We start from the raw sequence: 23,271 nt of genomic DNA, 5'->3' as shown, positions 1-23,271 counted from the left end.
CGGGCGCAGTGGCAGTGCACCTTAGATCTATGCAATTTTGAGCTCTGAGTGTCACTGCAACTGTTATGGATAGGCGTGTCGCTTATCACCAGGCGCACTACTTGCTCGTCCCGTCACTTGGTATTATAACAAAAAAAAAAACAAAAAATTAAGTAGTGAAGATATAAGAAAGAAGTAACCGAATAAACTTATATTAAATATCATGTTTCACTATCCTGATATCCAAATATTTTTTTTGAAATTACTAATTCATGATAATAGTAAAACATTGTGATATTCAATAAACTTAATATTACAATTATTAAAACGACATCTCTGGTCAGCCCTGGTAGCTGTAAAGATGAAAGGGTTGTAACCATAACGAGTCGTGACCAGGTTCACGGCAATAAAATAAGAAAACTTCAGGTCCATGGATATTTATTTCAAGTTGATGGTTGTAGCCGCCAGACCCAAAATAGTTGACGATCAGGAGCTCGACGACTCGTAAAATCAAAGACGATTGTAGTTGACTGTGTTATATTTTAAATAGGTGACTGGTTAATTACAGGAGTAGTGCCGTTAGATCGATACAGTGATAGTTTCCGAAGGGGTACAGTTTTAAAAGTGAACGGTCCTTTTTACCTTTTTAGTTGCGTACAAAATTCGTTACAAATGTGGTAGGGATGAAAAATACATATGTGGTGTTACTCGATTGGTTCAAAATAGGCCTACGTAATGTGCCCTGACGAGCAGCGTTTTGTTACTGCTTTGGAAATTAAGTTAAAATTACAAAAATTGTTGCGTTCGCAACAATGGTAAAGAGAAAAAAGAGGCTGTAACAAAAAAAGATATATAAAAACAGGTATAAGACTACAAAACACTTCGTAACTTCATACATTTATGTTATATTACATACATTTATTACATACGGTTATGCTTATGGATGAATATAAAGTAGACATTTACCCTAAAAGGGCCGTAGACTGAATTACAGATTGGTATTAACATAGAAACGTGATTAGCAGTAGCGATTATAAAGTGTTGTCAAAATTGACATATGATTGGAATAGTAGCTATTACAAATCTGAGCAGGAAGCGAGAGAAAAGAGGAATGGGTGGAATATCATGTGATGTAAGAATGGAGTGTTCTAGATTTTCTACACGTGTCGGAAGGAGATCGGGTGTAACTAAATTGTTAAGTTCCTGCGTATAAGTTTTTCTTGTGAATGACCATTGCCCAATTTATTTATAAATTTCATTAATTGAAAAAAGAAAATGACAGTGCCAAGAAAGTAACCGATCGGGAATTGTTACTTTTTAGACATTGACATTTCAATTTTCCGTTCAAGAAAGCTAATTAACGCTCGGTATCGTTTTCAGCGCGTGACTGATTTTTTGCCAAATTCCGGTATGCGATTTCCTGTATCACAAAAAGTGTATTTGGGGATCGGTTTTGCACAAGACACATTACGCGTAAACCTTGAACGCACCGTCACCGTTGCGAATTTTTGGTCTCAGTATTCAATCTTTATATTAACAATAATTATAATTTTCTTTTGTCGTTTAGTAAACTTTCGTTTGTTAGTGAAATAAAAAAAAAAACTGAATTATTACTCATTACGTCAGCTTCGCATCAATGTTTTCAATACCAATAAAATCGCGATGCCGACGTAATCCTACATTATTCTTGGATTACGGTTAGCAAGATCCGATTTTTAATCATTTTACAAACGAGCTCGTTCATATAAAAACGAGTAGGCAATAAATCAATCACCTCTCCATCGTCGTAGCAAAACGTCAATGTCAAAGAAGTATCTGTTACAAGATCACGCCGCGCCGTCTCGGTGGCTTCGGGTATAATTAGATTAACGAGCGCTTGCGCACGATCTACACAAGTATGTCATGTTTATAAGGGGACATTATCATAGCGTGGACTAAGAACCTGTGCACACGGCGTATATAGAGATAGTTTTAATTTCAGTTTTGTTTGTCAATTTTTTAAATGAAGCAAGTACATGAAATTCTATATAAGCTTCTTGCTTGCAACGTGATGTTTTCTCGCTTTTGAATCTATTCACTGCAGCGCGTATACGCGCAGATGACGCGCTTTTACGACACGTATAAAATATGCCATGTGCAAAGGCTCTAAGGGCCTATGCACACGGCGTATTTTTTGCGTGCAGACGACGCGCAGAGGACTCGCTGATGACGCGCGTTAACGCGTTTTGTACGAGATTCAGAGTCGTATTCTAGAACTCTACTCAATGCTCAAGTTAGGATTTGAGTATGGTTTAAAGCACTTACTCAACACTCAAGTCCCTGCCATTAGGGTCGTATTTCCAGTGCTTGTGTTGCCAGTGCAATCCTGACTTGAGCATTGAATAGAGTTCTAGAATACGACCCTAAGAGTCGTACTCAAGTCCCTGCCATTAGGGTCGTATTTCCAGTGCAATCCTGGCTTGAGTATTGAGTAGAGTTGTAGAATACGACCCTTAGAATCGTATTCCAGAATTCTACTCAATGCTCAAGTCAGAACTTGAGTATGATTTAAAGCACTAGAAATCATACTCAAGTCCTTGCTATTAGGGTCGTATTTCCAGTGCTTGAAATCATACTCAAGTCCTGACTTGAGCATTGAGTAGAGTTCTGGAATACGACTCTCAGTCGTAGCCAGTAAACCTATGCACACGGTCACAAATTCATACGCACCGTAGATGCGCGTGTGTATATTGATAAAAGATAGATTTAACTTCAATTTCGTTTGTCAATTTCAGTAATTTTTTTAATGATGTAACTACATGAAATTCTAAGCGTAAACTTCAATGGAGTATATAAGCTTCTTGCTTGCAACGCGATGTTTGCGTGCTTTTTGAATCGATTCACTACAGCGCATATACGCACCGATGAGGCACGTTTATTGTGCTGTAATAATATGGCGCGGTGGCGTGAGCTCGCGCCCCTCCCCTGACCCATTTCCTCAGTCTTGCAACGCGATGTTTGATTCAAAGCAAACTCTCTTCCAAAGCGCGTTTGTATCGCGTTTGAATCGATACAAACGCCGTCTACGCGTATAAAATATGTCATGTGCATAATAGGCCCTTATTCTAACATTTGACGACCTCGGTGGCCTAACGGTTTTCACTGTGGGCGCTGGATATAGAGGTCCTACCGGAAATCGAACCCGGGCGATTCCCGGTAAGACCAATTTGGGTAGTGAACTTTCTAAATTGTTTTTTTTTGAACATGTGTGCTTGGTAATAAGCGACACGCCTGTCCCTAACGTTGCAGTGCCACTCAGAGCTCCTTGTGAGAATAGTGTCCTGGGAAGTGTTGCCACCATACCTACTTCTCCAGTCAAGCGGAAATGTGAGCATTACTGCAATCCGGTTTGAACGGTGCTTAAATTACAGGCACATAGGACTTATCAACTATGTTCTAGGGTGACGAGCACACCGGCAGTGCCTCTTAGATCTTGGCGATTTAAACTGGTATTGTCAGGCGTGTGGTTTACTTAGGTACAGGCGCAGGACTTGTTTGTTCCGCCACTTGGCATATTAAAAACTTGAGCGGTTAATATTCTTGTCTGGGTGCTCTACCTACCCTTGAGTTTGGTACTATAATCGTGACGCTTCACCTATGGATTGGTGAATTCCAGTTAAACTAGATTTTAACGACTGGTCGCCTTCGTTTGCCCGCTTTAGCGCCTAACATACCCATTGGTTATTGTAAGCATTGACTCGTTTGGAAAACTCGGTTACCCGACGCACCATCCACATGCATTTAAAAAAAACTACATTTTAAATAAGATAATATTTTATTACATACAACACAAGTGTATTTAGCTTACAGTGTAGTAAATATATAACGTATCACCTAAGCTATGTATGTATAATAGATCTGACTAACTTGGACCTTTATTTTAATTTATTAAGCCGTTAAAAAAACTTGAATTTCGGCTTGTAATTTTATATGCTTAACTAAGGGTTAAACCCCACTTGACAGCATGTCTTAGCACTGTGCCCATACTAAACGTGTGGGGCATGTTTAGTATGGCCGCGGGGTTAATGCATGCTGAGAAGTAAAAGTTAACCTTAAGGCAATATGTGATTCTTTTATTAAGTACATTTTTAGAATATTGAGTTAAACAAAAAAAAAATATTTAAATTAAAAATGGAATTCGAAAATACTGGAAACCAAAAATACCATGATTTGTCTATTTGTACATAACAATAATGTATATTATATACTTAACATAAAACATATTATACAAAAACACATAGAAAATACTTTCTGACAAAAATTCCGTATCCTGCAAATAATCTATATTTTTCTTACGTACATTTCTTTTTTATAAATAATACCTAAACATGGATATGTAAATATGGTCACCGTGAAGTGCTTGTGGAACATTACACGAGGCTGATTCAGAGTCAAAACGCACTCACCGAGGGCGTTTGACAGTTTATCCATACGAGGGACACGATGGGGGTTGAAACCTACTTGACTGCAGGCATACTATACCCCATACAAAATAATTTAGTATGGACGCAGTGCTAAAAGTATGCTAACAAATGAGATTCAACCCTTTCGCATCGAAGTCAACCATTGTGTTTCTTGTACACACGTTTATGCCTCAAGAGAAGCAGTGTAAAGTCTAACAAGGTACCTTCAAACAGTCCATTTGTTTAGGTGCGTAACTAAATGTAAACAATCTTGATATGTCTATTTAATGAAATATACATTTATAAAATGATTTTCACTTACTTTCAAATACAAAATACAAATATTTAGCTTCATATGAAATTGCATGCCTATTTTTATACCTATTAAATTGTGAAGTACATGTTTCAATAAAGAGATGTATCAAGATTGTTTACATTTAGTTAAATACCTAAACAAATGGATTCTAGGTCGTGTTATTTATCCTGCGAGATTCACACACCAAGGGTGGCGCGGTGTGAATGGAAGACCGCGAGTGTTTTAGTTAGTACCAATCACCAACAGTCTTCTTATGGCGGTAGCAGAGGATGGACAGCCCAATCCTTAAGTATTGTATGTCCATCATTGTTCATGAAAATGAACACTGCATTACTAACATAGTTGTACGCACCTACTAAAGCTGTATAGATTTATTTTTAAAATTTTAACAACCTCGCATAAACAACAACTTGTTCTTTGACTTTAGATTTTACTTTCATACAAAGATGAATAGTTTTAAATAGGTGGCTCTTAATGGTAATAACTCTGTGCAGCTCGGGGCTGGGACTGGTCGCCGAGGACGCTTGCACGTTTTAACTTATTCTTCCGAATACAGAACTAAAAAGAGTCCGATAGTACAACAAAAACTTAAAAGGGTAACTTTCAGGTTAGTTTTCTGTACCTAATTTCGGTGGCAATTTTTATTATTCAAATATTCTAGAATATTATCATGAAGTATTATTTAATATTCGAGTGAAGTATCCTGAAACATTATTTAATATTTCACGATAATACTCGTATACTTAAATAATAAAAATTGCCACCGAAATTAGGTAGAGAAAACTAAAATGCAAATTACCCAAATAGAAAAAACATTACTTTTTTAAACAAAAATAGCAAAGGCGCTGAGCCAGAATTCCGCCGTCTGAGAGTATTAACTTGTAATATTATTTAATATTTCATGACATTTATACTCGAATACTTAAGTAATAAAAATTGTCACCGAAATTAGGCACAGAAAACTAACCTGAAAATATACCAAAAGCTTATTTTTAGTAAATTTATTGTATTGTAAAGACATAGAACAAAAGTTGTTTATGATGTTAGTAATATAGTCCTCCGAGGTTGTTAGTATTTACAACTAACCTTGTATGTGTAACTGTACTGTCTGAAATAATATTTTTTTTTATTTCATTTGAGCGTGCACGATAATGGCGCTACAGTGGCGCCACTGCAGTTCTTTATGCGTCTAATTTACGGCGCCCTTACGATTTCCTTTAATTCCTGGACTTCGTACCTTGTCAAACTTCTAAATAATAGTTAGTAGTAGTGTAGTTCCATTTTCGCATTTATTCCCTTCGTTTGTTTTTTTTTGGAGCTAGTGTCCTGCGTGGAATTTTAAATAGTTTACACAGGTTGTTATTCTAAAATCAGCCTTAAAATTGAATAATTGAATCTACACAAAATTTATCTCTTAATAAGAAAAAATCCCTAATAAGTAACAACTACAGATTACATGTATTTCTGAAAATAGATCACGAAGAACTTAATGGAAACATTTTCACCAATTTCAATCTAAATTGAATTATAAAATGGTGTTTCTGTAGGCTTATCGCGTAAGGCGAAAGAGAACGTTGTTTCGTTGATTTTGTTATCCCGGCTTTCTGTCAAACTTCTGACAGATAAATAGGTAATACAAGAGATTCCAGTTTCCGTCACATTTTCCATCGAGTCACCGCCGCGGAATCTCATGGTAATCTGAATCTCGTTAATGCGTGTAGGCATGGAAGTGCCAAATAGGCGGAGTTGTACTAATTGTTTTATTATTATATGGATTGCCTTTAACATCACTATCTACTTGACAGTATTGACTGTCAAGTAGATAGTGATGTTAAAGGCAACACTGAACAGGGTAGACAATACAAATGCCACCGAGCCGTTTCTCGGGGATTTACACAAATCCTGTGTTATATTTCTTTGGCTCTATAAGCAGCCACCGCTATGCCCCTGTCTGTTGCCTTTAGCAGGTCTTCGCGGATGCAGCTGGCCACAGCGGGCATGAGAACAATTGAGCCATACTTTGTGTGGGGAACCGCCAGCACAATGGTTTTGAGTCGGATTGATATATCCCCATTTCACCATTACGTCTCTTGTACTCTGTTACACAACTGAGTAGCTAAAACCTGGTATTTTCTATGGTGAAACTTACGATCAATTCGCCAATTATAATTGGAAAAAGTTTTCAAGAAGATTCTTGTCGATCTATATATACCTACATTTATGTCAGGTTTTATTGTGCGTTTTACTACAATATCGCACAAATCGATGCAAACATAGATATAATTAGGTAAAACGCACAATAAAATCAAAACAATAAAAGGTAAATGATAATTAAGATTTCAATTAAGCTCGATAACTAAAGTACATTTTGATCTAGTGTTCACCTGTAACAAACTATAGCATTAACTATACAAAGCTGATAAAACTAAAAAAATATAATGATTTTCACAATGTAAAATTTCATACTGCACTTCAAATTATTAAGTGTCTTTACTATGTAAAATAAAATATTTATAAAGGAAATTGTCATTTCAAATGTCAAATGACAGCCTCTGTGCCTCTGCTTATAAGTCCCTGTTTTCGCTGGTAATTAACGGGATACTGGCACTATTGAGAATATTCTTCTTTGCAATCCTAAACTTTTCTTTTTTTTTCACACATCTTCTATAAACATTCAGGTATCACGCATGCTAAGGATATTACGCATTTTTTTTCTTGCATAAGTCCCTAATGGAATAAGGAAAATTATTGGGACTACACTGCCTTTGCGTCCTTGTTATTAGTATACATTTTGACATTCAAGGCACGAACTGGAATGTAGTATTCGCAAAGGAATGAATTAATAATAATAAGAGTTTATCAGAAAAAAAGAGCCAATCCGGTAGCAGATGGCGCCTGATTGGTTCGTTTAATGACATTAATATACTGTTCTTGATTGGTGAATTTAAAAAAGGAACTGAATAACGCTCATCTGAAATTAGATTCTCATGAGAATATTATAAATTTTCTAAACTATTAAATACAAAAATTCAAATTGACAATTATTTAACAAACACTTGAAACAATAGCTTAGTATACATATTTAAGCAGTAAGTAAAGAGGTGTTGAAAAATGACCTTAGTTTTTCAGTTTTGTTTGTCACCAACTCAAGTAAAAAATAAATCCGTAAAAACTCAAGGGCTACATTTCATCCCACAGGAAAAGCAAAACGCGAACAACAGTTAATACCGTTATGTCACCAAACATATTAACGTAAAGTTGGATTTTGTTATAAGTACCCGTAATGGTTAAATAGATTTTGATGAAATTGAATAGGGGAAGAAATTACGCCCCAGTGTCTTATTAATCCCAGATGCGAAGTATGTATATGGCAGAACGATGGTACCTTAGTTATTAAAAAAATATTGACTCATTGATTGTAACGCGAACAAATAACAGTCATTGTAACTTAACTTACTGCTAAAATAGCTAATACTATAACAATACTATTATTTTATAACCTTCAATACATTTTAGCACCTTCCATAGGAAGTAGGATTACTAATCTACCATTAGACTGTGTGATTAAATATGGATTATATTTTTCTATCAAAAATTTTAATCATTTTCTTTATGATTTGAAGCAACCTAAAAAATAAGTTATTTTCAATATAGCCAATTCAAAATACGAATACAACGAAAAATTTTAAAGATGGCGGCGCTAGTGCGATAAAAAAGCTAAATAATGTATTTTCAAAGTCAATCCAATACGACGACGCCATTTTGAAATAATAAACGGTGGCGGATCCAAAAGTGCGTGTGACCCAAAAACATTTTTCAAGGCGCCCAATTTTTCAAAAGACAAATTAAAGATGGCGGATCCGACAAACAATTGTTATGATACCAATGAAAATCTAGATTTAGTCATTTCAAATGTAATTTAAAGTTAGTGATGTTTTTACAATAGTGCAGTTTATTAATAAATCTATCTCAAATGAAGAATCAGTATAAGACCTTACGTAAAAAACAATAATCTTTATTCATAAATATCAGTTTCAGTTTATTAATAAAACATCATTCAGCACTTAAGGCTACGACTCAAGGTCGTTATTAAGTAGTAATCAGTCCAGTGTCTCGGTCACTTGAGATGGTATTATCCAATAAGTCGATTTTTACAGTCTATAAATACAGAAGAGTGACATCTCAGTCGATGCGCACTGAGAACTTAAGAGCTGTTTATTAACACGTTCAGACCAAGATCAATATGACTATAACATGGCCACCGGTGGTCTGGTATACGGTCACCAACTCATAAAACAAGTTTTTTAGGCAGAGCTGCAGAAAGAAAAGCACCATTTTTAAGCAGCAAAAACAGAAAAATATTTTAAAAAATATAACCCATATTATCATAACAAGATTGGAACAAAAACTGGCTACCGCTATAACAAAATGGATGGATTTTTTGACACTTAAGTTTAAACCGTTTTATACTTAATTTTAAATTATTGTCCGTAATTTAAGAAAATAAATTTCAAATTGGAATGAATAATTTGATTATTAATACTAGATTGATAAGTACATTTACAAAATTATTGTGATTTTTATTCAAGAGTTTTAGATACATACAAGCAAACTAAAATGTCAGGGCGCTTATAGAAGCGCGCTGCAGTGGCACCATTACTAATTTTCATACAATATTTAGAAGCCAGCTGCAGCGCCACAGTCGCGCCACTTTTGCAAACTACATATTGTACGAAAATTTGTAGTGGCGTGGCTGTCTCGAGTATCACCACACTTGAAATCGGCTTGAGTCGGTCAGAATCAGTTTTATCATCGTAGTTTTAATTCGAATTTCGGTGTCATATGACTATATACATATGAATAATTAGACGTCATTAAACGTTAAAACCGCTCATTGCACTGTTCCTCCCAAAACTTTGCGAGTATGTACCAAAAGCTCTATAAAGAGTAATAAATTATTATTGGGTAATTTTCAAGTTAGTTTTCTCTACCTAATTTTGGTGGCAATTTTTATTATTCAAGTATTCGAGTATATTTTCGCGAAATATAAAAAAACAATCTTTCAGGATACTACACTCGAATATTAAGTACCACTTCATGATAATATTCAAGAATATTATAATAATAAAAATTGCCACCGAAATTAGATGAAGAAAACTAACTAGAAAATTACCCTACTGTCCTTTAATTTAATAGATCATGCTTACCATCAATATGAACAATTTTTACTAATGACAAAAGTAATATTAGCTGTTTTACACAAGATGTTTTATTACGATTATAATATATGGATAGCCAGCGATTTGCAAATTAGTAACTTACTTCCATTTTTATTAATGGGTAATTGTCAGGTTAGTTTTCTCTACACTTACAAAAGTAATCGTGTAGCCGTTTGGTACTTCCATTTTTGTCATTTTGTTATAGTAAAATTTGTTTATATTGATATTTTATTCTCAAATGGGTAATTTTCAGGTTAGTTTTCCTCAACTAATTTCGGTCGCTCTTTTTATTATTATAATATTCTAGAAAATTATCAAGTGTTATTTAATATTCGAGTGTAGTATCCTGATATCTTATTTAATATTTCACTTTAATATACTCGAATACTTCAATAATAAAAATTGCCACCGAAACGAGGAGAGAAACCTAACCTGAAAACTTACCCAAATACATCATTATTTCAGCTAAAGGACACTAATAAAATGTCACCATAATATATCTAATAGAGTTTTCAATTGATTACTTGAGCCAAATGTATCAAAAATTGATATGCATTTTAAGTACAGTGATTTTTTTCTACAATACAAATAGTTATTTAGGCACTATGTAATAGCAGTAATAATAATTTGACACTTGTGCAAAATATATAAGGCATTTATTGGAATGTATTGGTTCTCTAGGCTGAGTTACATTATTTTCAGTATTATGAAGAGCCCGTAGGGTTCCTATTCGCATGGCCACGCTGTACTCTGACATTGCTTCGCTTTATATTAAAGTGTGTACGAGATCACTAAAGGCGGAAAATGCGCCTTAAGTCAACGACTGAGGGACACCAGGGTACCCAGTGCACTTGATGTCGCATTAGTCACATGCGTTTTTCGTCTATAATTTTTTGCGTTAGGCTAGTGAATGCGTTAATCGCAAGAACTAGTGAAAGCCGTGTTCACATTTGTATCAATTTGGCGCCTAAGATATCAACTACTATAGACAGGCGTGTCGCTTATGATTAGGCGCATGACTTCTTCGTCCCGTCACTTGGAATCATAAAAAAAAAATAATTTAAAATTAAAACGCTGCTAGTGTGACCACCGCATTAGAGCCATAACTTTTTAGCGAACAAAATATACGAAGCTTCCGCACGAATTTCTACGTGACGATAGACGCAAGTGCGGCCTCAGCGCTACAATAGTAGCGTACAATTTTCGCCAAGAAACATATAAAACCAAAACCAAAGCTATAGAAACCAAACAGACACTAATGGGATTGCCTAATGTCCCACTTGTTAACACCATAGCACAAAAACACACGTCTAGTGGGTAATTTTTAAGTTAGTTTTCTCTACCTGATTTCGGTGGCATGATTTTTATTATTCAAGTATTGGAGTATATTATCGTGAACCTTAAACAATATTTTAGTATACTACAATCGAATATTAAATAGCACTTTTCAGAGTATTATAATAATAAAAATTGCCACTGAAATTAGTTGAAGAAATCTAACCTGAAAATTATTCTAAGGCTTGTACAAATGGGGCCCAACCCTTACGAAGCTCATCATAAGCTTTGATTAATTAAGGCGAAGCTATGGAAAAGGAGATCTCACGATAGTGGCAACGAATTGATTTCCTAGCAGCAGTATTTAACTTTATTACAATGGCAATAGCTTCGTTCTGAAACGTGGCCAGTGTCAAGTAGTGGAAGAGACAAAGAACTATATAGATTTAAAAAAAATTGGGGTCTAAAAATTTTTTTTTCTAAAATACAGCTTTATATAAAAAACAAATATAAAAATAAGTTAATTATTTTTTTGTAACAAATTTAGTTTCATTATAAAGTTTTTTATTAACACATTTCTTAATAAAATAATTTCTTGTAAAAGTTTCTATACCTCTCACGTAAGTTGTTGCAAGTCAAAACACAATTTCTTATTATCCTTTTTTTATGAATATTATGGTATCCATGTTTGAAAGTAAACATGACACTGACATATGCATAAAATGGATATATTTAAGTGAAAAAACAAACAATTGTATTTTGACTTACAACAACTTACGCGGGAGGTATCGATTTGATAATTTCATAGTAAAAAATTTGTTTTTATAAACATGCTGAAGAAGATGGCCAGCTTGACCAAATGCTTCAAAGTTCGAGTCACGCCTACTGGGGAATGCGCGGGGTGGGAGGGTCGGCTACTTCGTAAAAAAATAGGTTTGATTGTAATCTACTTAGTAACTAAGTATGTGTAAACCAGCCATAAGAACAAAAGATAACCTCGGTGGCCCAACGGTGTGCACTGTTGGCACGGGATGAGGAGGTATCAGGTTCGATTCCAGGTAGCACCAATTTTGGAAATGAACTTTTCTAAATTGGTTTAAGGAGTTACTCCTGTTCTCCGTAAGACATCACTAAATCAAAAGAGAATGTCAAGTACGACGCTTCATTCGCATCATCTTTAAATTTTTTCGAGTATTACTTATTTCACAGTAATTTAAAGACGGAGAAAGGAAGTAGACCCCTTGGTCTGGGTGTTTTGGGAAGTGCCCCAGAGTGAATTCCGTTGATTTAGTACTCATTACACGAAAAATAATAATTTGAGACAGTAGAGCTAGCACTATACGGCGCGACATAAAGCGCGACATTTCTATGCGAGGTAAACATTATATCACGCTTTATGTCGCTCTCGCGCAAGTCGCGCCCTTTCTTACTAGCCCCACTGGCAACATTAGGCATTGTCTGGAACATTATTATTATAAGTGACACTTAGCTCCTTATACCTTGTAACTGTCCATATTCCATAGACTATGACTATAACCACGTTTCGTTAGTTCCGAAAACGGCCGCTAGGGAAACTTCATCGTTGACATCAACGACACCAAGACTTCTAGTCTGCTTTGATATTAAATTCAGCGTCAAAATGATTCTTTTAAAGTGTTCAAAATGCTCAGCTTGTTCCCCGCACGACGTACCATTCTTTTTCTGTATGTCGAGCGCAACCTGGGCGATCGGCGAGTACATTACGCCGATTGGTGATTCCTTTTATCACGATGGCAAGCATTATAATGTATGTCATCGATATGATAAGTGTATAAAAACATTTGAATATATTCGACAAATATCGAGTTTGTTTGCAACAGATATAAGGCGCAATTTTAATTGAATACAATTGAGATACTGTTCATTTTTATCTACACTACGTTCCAATCCATATTAAACAAAAAATAAACAAACAAGTTACTGACCCGACCATAGACGGTTTAGTGATGGCAAATTTTACTGCCAAATTAATTGATTGAATAAATCTATATGTTTTACGTATAAAATCATTTATTTTTTTAAATTGGAGAATTTAAAATCAAATTTTAAATCTTCCCTCAAATCCTTGCACTTAGATACTCGTTCGATTGCGATTGAAATTTTCGATTCATTAATCGATTATGAATGTTTTTTTCGTTTAAACCATATTCATACATCTTTAATTAAAAAATAAGCTCACTTTTTAACTACCATTTTTCAAACACGATTTTACCAATTTATTCAAATGAATATTGTTGGAAAAAGTTGTGACAATGTGACCTCCTTACATCGTCATCCCACCTTTTTATCCCCTTTTCTCCGGTTCCTGGTTGAGATATCAAGCCAAAATCTTCGAAATATACGTGAAAGTGTTAATTATTCGATTTATTGAGTGATTACTTTAGAAATTCAACCAAACAATTTTGTTTACATTTCATTTAAAATGGAACAGACTATATTTCATCTAATATTTTTTGATATATTACGCCCAATAGCGTAAATGTCTATTAACTTAAATTTCCATAGTGTGACATGCTCTGTATAGTTTAAGAGTATTGTTAATTATCAGAGATCGGATTCCGCGTAGTAAATTAACTTCCCATAATTGTAAGTAGAAATATAACTGTTTTGTTTTTTATTGTAATTTAATGTAAGTAAATTTTTTCTGCCTATTTCGACTTTTGTTAATAACACATTGAATCTAAAAGCCTTTTTGACTGTTAACCGAGAAAGGTAGAAAACACTTCAGGTTTTTAAACAGCAACATTGAACCAGTAACACAGAACATCAATGTCACCAGGTTGTCTTTCCCGTTAAATTGACTTGACACTTGATCACTTTGACGCTGCATTTAGGGTACCGTATATAAATGTCGGACTCATTTTTCCTTAACCTATTTTATACTGATACATTTAAAAAACTATTGTTGCCTTCAGCTTAACATTTAAGGCCCTATTTCTTCCGTTTATCTAGGTTATATTGTTCAGTATAGTCTGTATCACCTCTGGCCTTCCTGTACCGAGCAAGTATGTACTAGAGGTGCAGAACTTGCCCATCGTCCTTCACGGGCACAGTGAAGCTCTGTTCCGGTTGGTCCTCAAGTGTAACTGCTGTTAAATCCACTATTTCGTCCTGTTCGTCTTGATCGAACCTGGAAAGAGTTTTAGTTATTATCTTATATGTTTATAAATGCATATTTATGTTCGTTTTGTTAAAAATTCTTTGTAAAATTGTAGAGTTCAGACATCAGTAAGTGCGCGGATGATGGGTGGGCGGGGGACTTTTGTTATTAACTCGGTAGTCGAATTTCTATATAGATTTTTCAGGCAGACTAGTATTCACTACCTAATTCTAGTGGCAAAGATTTGTTATATAAATATTCGATTTTATTATCGTGCAATACTATTTAATAATTACACGATACTATAATTGAATATTTAAATAATAACTACATGACTACCATTGACTTACAAATAAATATAATATGAAAAAGCTAAAACGTTGAATTTAAATTGTAATGTCATCGCAGTACTGTCTAATTTTGCTTGCTTCGCTGTCAGTCGAACAAACGAAGACTAAAGCGTGAATGACGCTCTGTATACGATTTTAACGCCCTATAAGTTCGGACACTTTTTAGCGCGGACCCGACGTCCATATAATTGTAAGTCAATGATGACTACTTAAAATTTTATGAAAATTGACAACCCTGCAATGTCATTTTAATCTGTCTTCAAAAGAAAAGACAGACTATAAGTAAATATACTCATTACTGGGAGACTGGAGATCGAGACTCCAGTCTTTCATCCATTTTAAACAAAAAGTAAACAAAACTGTTTGGTTATAATTCTAAAGCAATCACTCAATACATCGAATACGTAACACTTTCACGTATATTTCGACTTTATATCTCATCACTTTTTCCAATAGTCAGCGACTTGTTTGTTTACTTTTTATTTAAAAAGGTTTAAAACGAAGTATAGTTATAAGATTAGTTATGTAAAACCCTTGTAAAGAGGCAAAGATAATTATTACTATTAAATATTTTTTAACCTCGAAAGTTTCTGTTACGCTGAAGGATATGTCATTAGAGAATGAGTATAGAGGGTTGATGTCGTTACCTGTCCTCATCAGGCTCGCTGTGCGGGGGGTCGGTGGCGGTGGAGGCGCGCGGCGTTTCGGGGGGTGGCGCGCGCTGATTGGCCGGACGTACTGTGATTATCAGGTTGGACGAATTCGCCACCATCATGTCCGTCACCTGTAACCACCGGACATTGAGAACTTCACCTTCTTGGTTGTTGCGAACGCAAAAAAATTTTTGTAATTAAATTTAATATAACTCTCAAAGCAGTATCTAAACGCTCGCCAGAGGCACATTACGTAGGCCTGGGGTGCTATTTTGAACCAATCAACTGACATGTTATTTCATCCCTACCACAATTTAACGAATTTTTTGTATGAACTGCCTCCGTGGCCGAACGGTTGCCATTCCGGACTGCCACGCAGAGGTCCCAGGTTCGATTCCCGGGCCGGGCGAAATATTTGTATGACCTACATTTATTTCTCTCGTGAGTTTGGGTGTAATTTGTGGTTGTCTATGAGTGTGTCCATGGCACCCGCGACACAGGGTTTCCCCAGTGCGAGGTTATGTTGAGTGTGTGCGTTATTAAAAAAAAAACTCAAAAAGGTCAAAAAGGCCGTTCACTTTTGAATTGTACTTCTATAAGAAACCACCACTGTTTAGCGATTAATGGAATTGCTCGTGTAAACCAGCTACCTATTGCTAATATATTACAGTCAACTTAAATCGTCTTTTAATTTTACGAGCTCGTCGAGATCCTCATCATCTTCTACTTGAGTCTGGTGGCTACATTGGACAATCATAGAACACCCTCAAACCACCCATCGACAATTTCGGTGGCCCAACAGGTAGCAACGTAGGCACTAAATGACGAGGTCTCGGTAGAACAGTTTTGGAAAACAATTTTATTTAACAATTAACTCTATGTATATATTTTTTTCAACGAAATAAAAAATTATACGTGATTTTAGATCAGAAAAAATAGTACAATTTCCAATTCATAACAATAGCGGAAATTTTAAACTTTTTCTAAATTAATTCCAATTTCAGAGTTCTGGGTAATGTCCCGGGGTTAATTCCGAAATTATCGGCGCCATCTTTAGAGACCGAAATGTTGGTTTGTATTAATTTATTTAATTGCCTCCGTGGCCGAAAGTTTGCCAAGCTGGTCCGCCATGTAAAGATCCCGGGTTGGATTCCCGGGCAGGGAGAAATATTTGTATGGCCTACATTATTTCTCTCGTAAATTTGGGCGTAACTTATGGCTGTGTATGTGTGTGTCCAAGGCAACCGCGATACACGGTTTCCCTGGTGCGAGCCGTATTATTATTATTTCAATCATAAATTCGAAATAAGCCAACGTTTCGGGCTCTTTACAGGTTCCGTGATCACGACTGGTTGAAACCGAAAACCTAAGATGTGTTAATACTGTTAATAAATATAGTTAAATAAAGACTACCTCATTTAGATTAAATGTAACTGTCAAGAACACATCAAGTAGGCCATTCTTATCGTAAGGGAAAAAGCTGAATCTAAATTTTAAGTATGAGTTTGACATGCTCTTGACACAACGAAGACTTGCCTGATCGAGAGTTTTATTGGAGACATCGATGCCGTTGACTTCCAGCACCTCATCATTGACTCCTAGAAGGCCTGTGGACTCCGCAAGCCCGCCTGGCACCAGTCGTGATATGAAGATGCCAGGGGAACGTTCGACGCCGTTCGGAGTTACTCGAACTGATGTGCCGTCTCTGAAAGAAGTGGGATACCATTTTTGTAAAACATTCTGATTTTTATTACACCAAGTGAAGGGGCGAACAAGTCGTGCGCCTGATGGTAAGCTACACGCCTGTCCATAACAGTTGCAGTGCCACTCAGAGCTTTAAATTGCAAAGATCTGCAGCTTGATTTTGATTGCCTCTCCCGATCGGAAATTGCGTCTTTTCCGAGTCGAGGCCCATAAATGCGATTCACAACTGGCCGATCGGAAACTTTTGATATTTCTAATCGGACCAATAGTTGATTTAACTCACAAATTAGAAAGATATAGTAGGAATCAGATTCATCTTCTCGCTCAGGAACCCGTCTGATTTCGAGACTACCCGATCGGACCGATTCCGTTTTGAACCAAAATCAGGACGCTGAGGGGCACTACTACGCCCGTCACCCTGAGACGTAAGTTGGCAAGTTCCATGTGCCTGTAATTTCACCAACACCCTTACCCTTCAAAACCGGAACGAAGTAATGCTTAAATTTTTATTATTCCATAAAAATTACTTAAATTACTCCACTAGTTTGTTATAATTATTAATACAAAGATCGAACACTAAGAAAATTTCGTTCGATCCGGCCGGATTCGTTCCGACGTCTTCTAGCATACCGTGGCAGACGCTATATCAACTAAGCCATGGAACGAACCAGCGGACCTCACGAATTCTTCTATGTGCTTGTTGTCGGATCTTTGTATTTGGTTTTCAACGACTTTTTAGCCGTATCTATGACAAATCTATGAAATTCGAATCTTCGAATCCAGCTGGACCTAAGGATTTTTTTCTAAGTGTACCTTTGTATTAATAATTATAAGAAAGAAGTAAGGCTTCTTACTGCTTGGTGACAAAAATAGGTAAAGTGGTAGTTATGCCCTACTCTTTCATAAAGAGCGCTACTGCTGCTAAACCATTTTTGTACAAGATTTCAAACTTCTATCTGAATTATCTGAAACTGTGGTGATGGAAGAGGATTCAAAAGATAAAGGAAGTCAAGTCGACGTCTGGGCAGGTGCGCAAAATAGTGTTAATATATCAAAACAAAAGTATCTTATTAATAATAATAATAGTCAACCTATGTATAAACCCACTGTTAGACGCAGGCCTTCTCTCACAAGACTGCAGTTCCTACGCGGGCTCAACGGGGACTCAGAACTGCACATACATCATTAAATAACTTTGCAGATGTGTGCACGTATCCTTACGATGTTTTCCTTCACGGAAAAGATTTGAACCCACGCCATCTGCTCGGGAGGCGGTAGGTTAAGTCACTAGGCTACCACGGCTTGAAGCTTAAATTTATCTTACCTAATGAAAAATCCTAGTGGTCTGTCAGAGCCGTGCTTGAGTAGCTTGACTCTTCTACACGTCTCAGGTACTATATCTACGTCTATGATTGCTGACACCTGAAATTTTAGTTGTAAAATGTATGTATGTAAAAGACATCTTGTACAGTAAGAGATTCTGCATAAAGCGGACACAGAATGCCTCCATCATCAGTGCACATTGTTGATTTTCGCTAGCTACCGGTTAAATACTTCGCATTGTTATTGCATGGAAACAGCGTCCCCAGTTATCACGAAAAGTAACATTTGATTGCCACAAAACTTAGCGTGTTTGCGCTCTGGGGGTCTACTCTCCGAAAAACTAGATTTGTATAGTCGTAATATTCGGAACGAAAACGAATCGGATGCAGGGGGTCTACTCTCGATCTCCGTCGGACATCCGTCCGAAACAATTACTGTCAAATTATAATATAACTCCATCTACGAGAGAAGAGCGGAAACCTATAGATCACCATGTCACAGATCACCATGTGGCGTTAAACATGAATTTTCTGTAGTTCCACAGCCGACGCCTATGAAAATGATAAAGTACTTACCATACGGAAGTCATGTGGGTTGGAAATGGCGAGGCCTTTATTCTTGGCGGGCGTGCCGCTCAGGATCGATGAAATAATGTTGCGCGGCCGCATAGTGCCGTAGCCATTGAGCTCTTCGAGACTGTCGCCTGAAATTGAAAATATTATGTTGGCAATTGAATTGACATAGATTGTCTTCTTTGAGGGTGTGTCTGACTTGGCCCATTGTTATCTATCAGAGGTTAGCTCTGTCAGCATCAGATGTGATGTTTCCAGTAGCAAAAAATGCGCCGAGTGCGCTAAAGGCTATTCCAACAACTGACTGCCATAACTGTTCCAAGAAGTAGAAGCAGGTGGAGCGTGTTGTTCATTCGAATAGCCCCCTTTACACAGACTCTATCACGCATCATCAGGAGGTGTACAGGATTGGACGCGCAATCGTGCGCGATTACATGTTGTAATTTTTTAAACTAACGTTCTTTCGCGCGTGATTGCTTTTACGTTTTTGTTACAACGGAAAGAGCGTCCGTGTAAAGGCTAATAGCGTAGGATAGACCGCGTGAAACTGGCGCGCGTTGGAGTTGGGAAACTATGAAAATACTGATGAAGACCCCTTTTCCTTCCAATGTCTTTACACTCGCACTCAATTGCGCATGATAGTGTCTATGTAAAGTCCGCTAATGGAGATTACTTTGAAGGATGCCATGAGCCGGATTATGATCAATAGACCCAGTGCGGAATAACGATATAAACGGACACGTTTTAGACAGACCTCGTATTTTAGATTCTGAATAAAAGAGGCGGTATTCCTAATGACACAGTCGGCCGGGGTCAGGGATTCACGACCAGGATCCGACACGCACGATAACGGTTTATGTGCAATAAGAGCGAAAAAGATGTTATAATGTTCCCTCCGATGAAAATTACGCCAAAATAATTTTTTTTCAACCTGTTCTGTGTTTATTTTGTTTCTCTTTTCCGAATTTTGTTTTATTTTGGTTTTTTTTTTTCATAAAATTCGGGGAACATAATATTAGTAAATAAATATGGCTGTTTACAAAGAGAAGAGAAAATTACCAAAAAATAAAATTGGCATAGTGTCAATTGGAGGTAACGATGAAGCTTTTTGAAGTTACGTAGTGACTTGATTGGAAATATTCTCTAAACATGACTCATCAACGGATGTTTTCTTTGAAAATATGTCGGTATCAGTTAATAGATTAGATATAAGGATTATATTTATAGCGACGGTTTACCGTATAAAAGTGTTTTTCAGAAATAATTGCCAGGTATATGGTATGCTCAGTATATGGTGAGCATATTTAGTTAACCTTCAAGGAAGTAATACATATACAGTGGAGAAGCACATCTCCCTTTGAAATCGCGGAATTATTGTATAATAATCAGCGTAGACTACAGTAGTGTATTTGGAAGAAATATAAATAATTTATTCCTTGGAAAAAAAAAAGAAAAAATTGTAATTGTGTGTTAAAATATAATTAATGAATTTTGCGAATGAATTTTTTTTTTATCTAAATAGTTTTTTCAAACAAATACATAGACGAAAAAGAAAAGTGTCTAGGGATTAAGGATTTAAAAAAAATATTTGTTTACCAAAATAAAATTTAGTAAAAATTATCTATGTAAATTTATGAAATCATTTATCTAGTTACTAATTTTTTTAATTAATAAAACTGGCCAAAAAAGGCATTGGTGTTTAAAAAAATTACAAACCGTATTTTCAGTAATTGGTAACAACGTGGTTGATTCCTAGACACGTTTGATATATAATGAACCGTGACCATGGGACCTGTAAAGGGCACGAAACCTGGGTGCTGGTGAAATTACAGGCACATGAGACTTATCAAGCAACGTCTCAGGGTGACGGGCGCAGTGGTAGTGCCTCTCAGATCACTCAGACCCGCTGCGGGCCTGACCCGAACCGCGCCCGACCCGCACCCGCTCTCTGTGTGTTTCATGCTTAAACCTCGTAAATGACAATAGGCTATAATACCCAGCTATAATAGGACATTTATCCCATTGTACCTGGATGATTAATAGTAGCTACCTTGGTTTAAATTATGCTTCCATAGGTCATATACAAGTTTCCAATTATAGAAACATTCCTTATCTAATGCTCACCATAGAGCCAGCTGGTGCATTAGTCACTTTAAAATAAAACTACTTACACTATAATAACTTACATCAAAAGAGTTAAACTGATTCTTGTACAGAGAAGCTATACTCAGGTACAGTTAACAACGAAAACTGCTACGGTTTTTCGTACTAAACTTAAAACACGAAAACATTCCATATCGACGTCGTATAAAAATAAATAGGTAAATAGATAAATAAACACTGCTGTTTTTTTTTTGTTTTTTTGCCGTATGTAAACACAACAATTATCTAATATGAAACTATACTATAGACGACCTCGGTGGACCAATGGTTTGCACCGTGGGCACAGGATGTGTAAGTCCCGGTAGGTCAAATTCGAGAAATTAATTTTTCAAAATTGGTCCTGGACTGGGTGTTCTGGGTAGTGCAAAGGTGTGAATTTCATTGTTCTAGTAATCACAGTACAGGGAATTCATTGATGTAAGATCAGATAATTGGTGTGATTTTCTGTGATTTTTCATTATCTTATTTAGCTTTCAAAAGCGAACAATCTCCACTAAGCGCCATATGTCAATACTATAGGTACCAGAGTAACTATAATTCTAGAGTAACTTTTTATAAAAAAAACCGATCTCAAAAGTTCGTGGAATCATCGAGTATATAACAAGAAATAGAGACGAAATAAGGTCCATCCATCCTTGGCAACTCATCAGGCAAATGGGTCTTATATCACTTTTAAATATCGACGCCGGAAAGCGATCTTGTCGTATCTCGAAAAATAGGACTTTACACCAGAGCCGAAATACTATTTAAAAAAAATTATTTCTCTTTAATTTGAATTAGTAGAAAGTAAATTTTAAAGTAAAAGCCTATGCACACGGCGTATTTTATACGCGCAGACGACGCGCTTTTCACGAACGCAGTTTAAACACGCGTTTACGGCGCCTTAGATGTTCGAAAAGCAGATTGTTGCGTTTGTATCGATTCAAACGCGCGTAAAACGCGATACAAACGCGCGTTCGAAGCGCGTTGGCATCGAATCAAACATCGCGTTGCAAGACTAAGGAAAGGGGCAGGGGAGACGCTACGTTCACCTTTTTTTAAAATCACTAATAAAGCTAGCGTAAGCAGTGTTATCTCGACCGACGCCATTGTGCTACTATTGAGAGTACGCGCCGTAAAAGCCCGTTTCAGAAACGAGGGTGCAACACGCGTTTACGGCGCGTATGAGTTTGCAAACGTGCGCGTCATGAGCGCGTCGTCAGCACGTCCTCTGCGCGTCGTCAGCACGTCCTCTGCGCGTCGTCTGCGCGTATAAAATACGCCATGTGTATAGGCCCTTAAAGTCGCGCGCGTGTAAAGGTAGACATCGCGTTTGCATCGCTGCTAAAAGTCGCCCTGTGTAACCGCTCTAAAGTATTTAAATACGCAAGTATAGTTGACGAAATATTATTTGCACCCATTTTTCTTATCTCTTTACGTTTCGAGTACAATAGGACAAAAGAGTACTTGTTTTGCTGAATTAGTAAGAAAAGAGTTCAATAAAAGACGACTTGACGACTAAAGAAATAATTCAAAATGAGAATTCAGAAAAAGCATTTAAGTAGAAGAAGTGTTAATGGTTTTATTACACTATTGCAACAGAAAGGATCAGCCGTTCCAAGCGATAACATTCTTCGGTGCCAATAATATTTCTTCATCTATGCTTATAGAAACACAAATATAATATTATTTTTTGAGACAATAATTTGTACCAAATACTTAATAGGAAATAACAATTTGTTGCCAATGTACTCAAATTTCAATAAATAATACGCATATTCAAATATAATCAGTTTCGAGAAATACCGGGATTTTTAGAAGGCAATGTCCACGTTATTCTTTAGTTTAGATCGATGAGGGAACGAGCGCGCGGGGCGCGTACCATTGCTAAACTTGAAAATGTTTATAATGCTAAATGTGTCCCTACATGGCTGATTCCTATTAAACAGTTCGATATTTTTGAATACTGGTAATGACTGTACCTATAGTACTTGAACGTTACATCTCAATGCGTTTAGATGCACTCAATGATGCGTAACGACTGACAACAGGTTTATTTAGGGTGTGGTTAGTCATAAGCGGTAGCAATTTAGGTGCTCGGTTGTAATGCGGAGCTTGGAATATGCCTACAATTGTGCGAGAGACTGGACTAGATAA

The 23,271-nt window shown here is 36.4% G+C and overlaps 1 protein-coding gene across 2 annotated transcripts in view; it reads right to left on the bottom strand.

The window, feature by feature from the left end:
- Positions 1–13,776: 13,776 nt before the first annotated feature.
- Positions 13,777–23,271, bottom strand: part of LOC113239844 (partitioning defective protein 6) — a 23,649-nt gene continuing 14,154 nt past the window's right edge. Inside the window, exons 3-8 of one of the 2 annotated variants that reach the window (XM_026476990.1) lie at positions 18,976–19,103; positions 18,402–18,499; positions 16,910–17,078; positions 15,368–15,504; positions 14,382–14,400; positions 13,777–13,928 (exon numbers count right to left, since the gene is read on the bottom strand). In XM_026476990.1, the coding sequence (XP_026332775.1) occupies positions 13,815–13,928; positions 14,382–14,400; positions 15,368–15,504; positions 16,910–17,078; positions 18,402–18,499; positions 18,976–19,103 (665 nt within the window). In that variant the 3' untranslated portion in view covers positions 13,777–13,814. Of the gene's footprint in view, positions 13,929–13,951; positions 14,401–15,367; positions 15,505–16,909; positions 17,079–18,401; positions 18,500–18,975; positions 19,104–23,271 lie in introns of those variants that run through there. The other variant, XM_026476991.1, reaches the window with a different exon arrangement.

This window comes from Hyposmocoma kahamanoa, unplaced genomic scaffold (assembly GCF_003589595.1).
Source record: "Hyposmocoma kahamanoa isolate Upper Pololo Valley unplaced genomic scaffold, ASM358959v1 116, whole genome shotgun sequence".
NCBI lineage: Eukaryota > Metazoa > Arthropoda > Insecta > Lepidoptera > Cosmopterigidae > Hyposmocoma > Hyposmocoma kahamanoa.
This window is presented reverse-complemented; position numbering and strand designations above follow the sequence as displayed.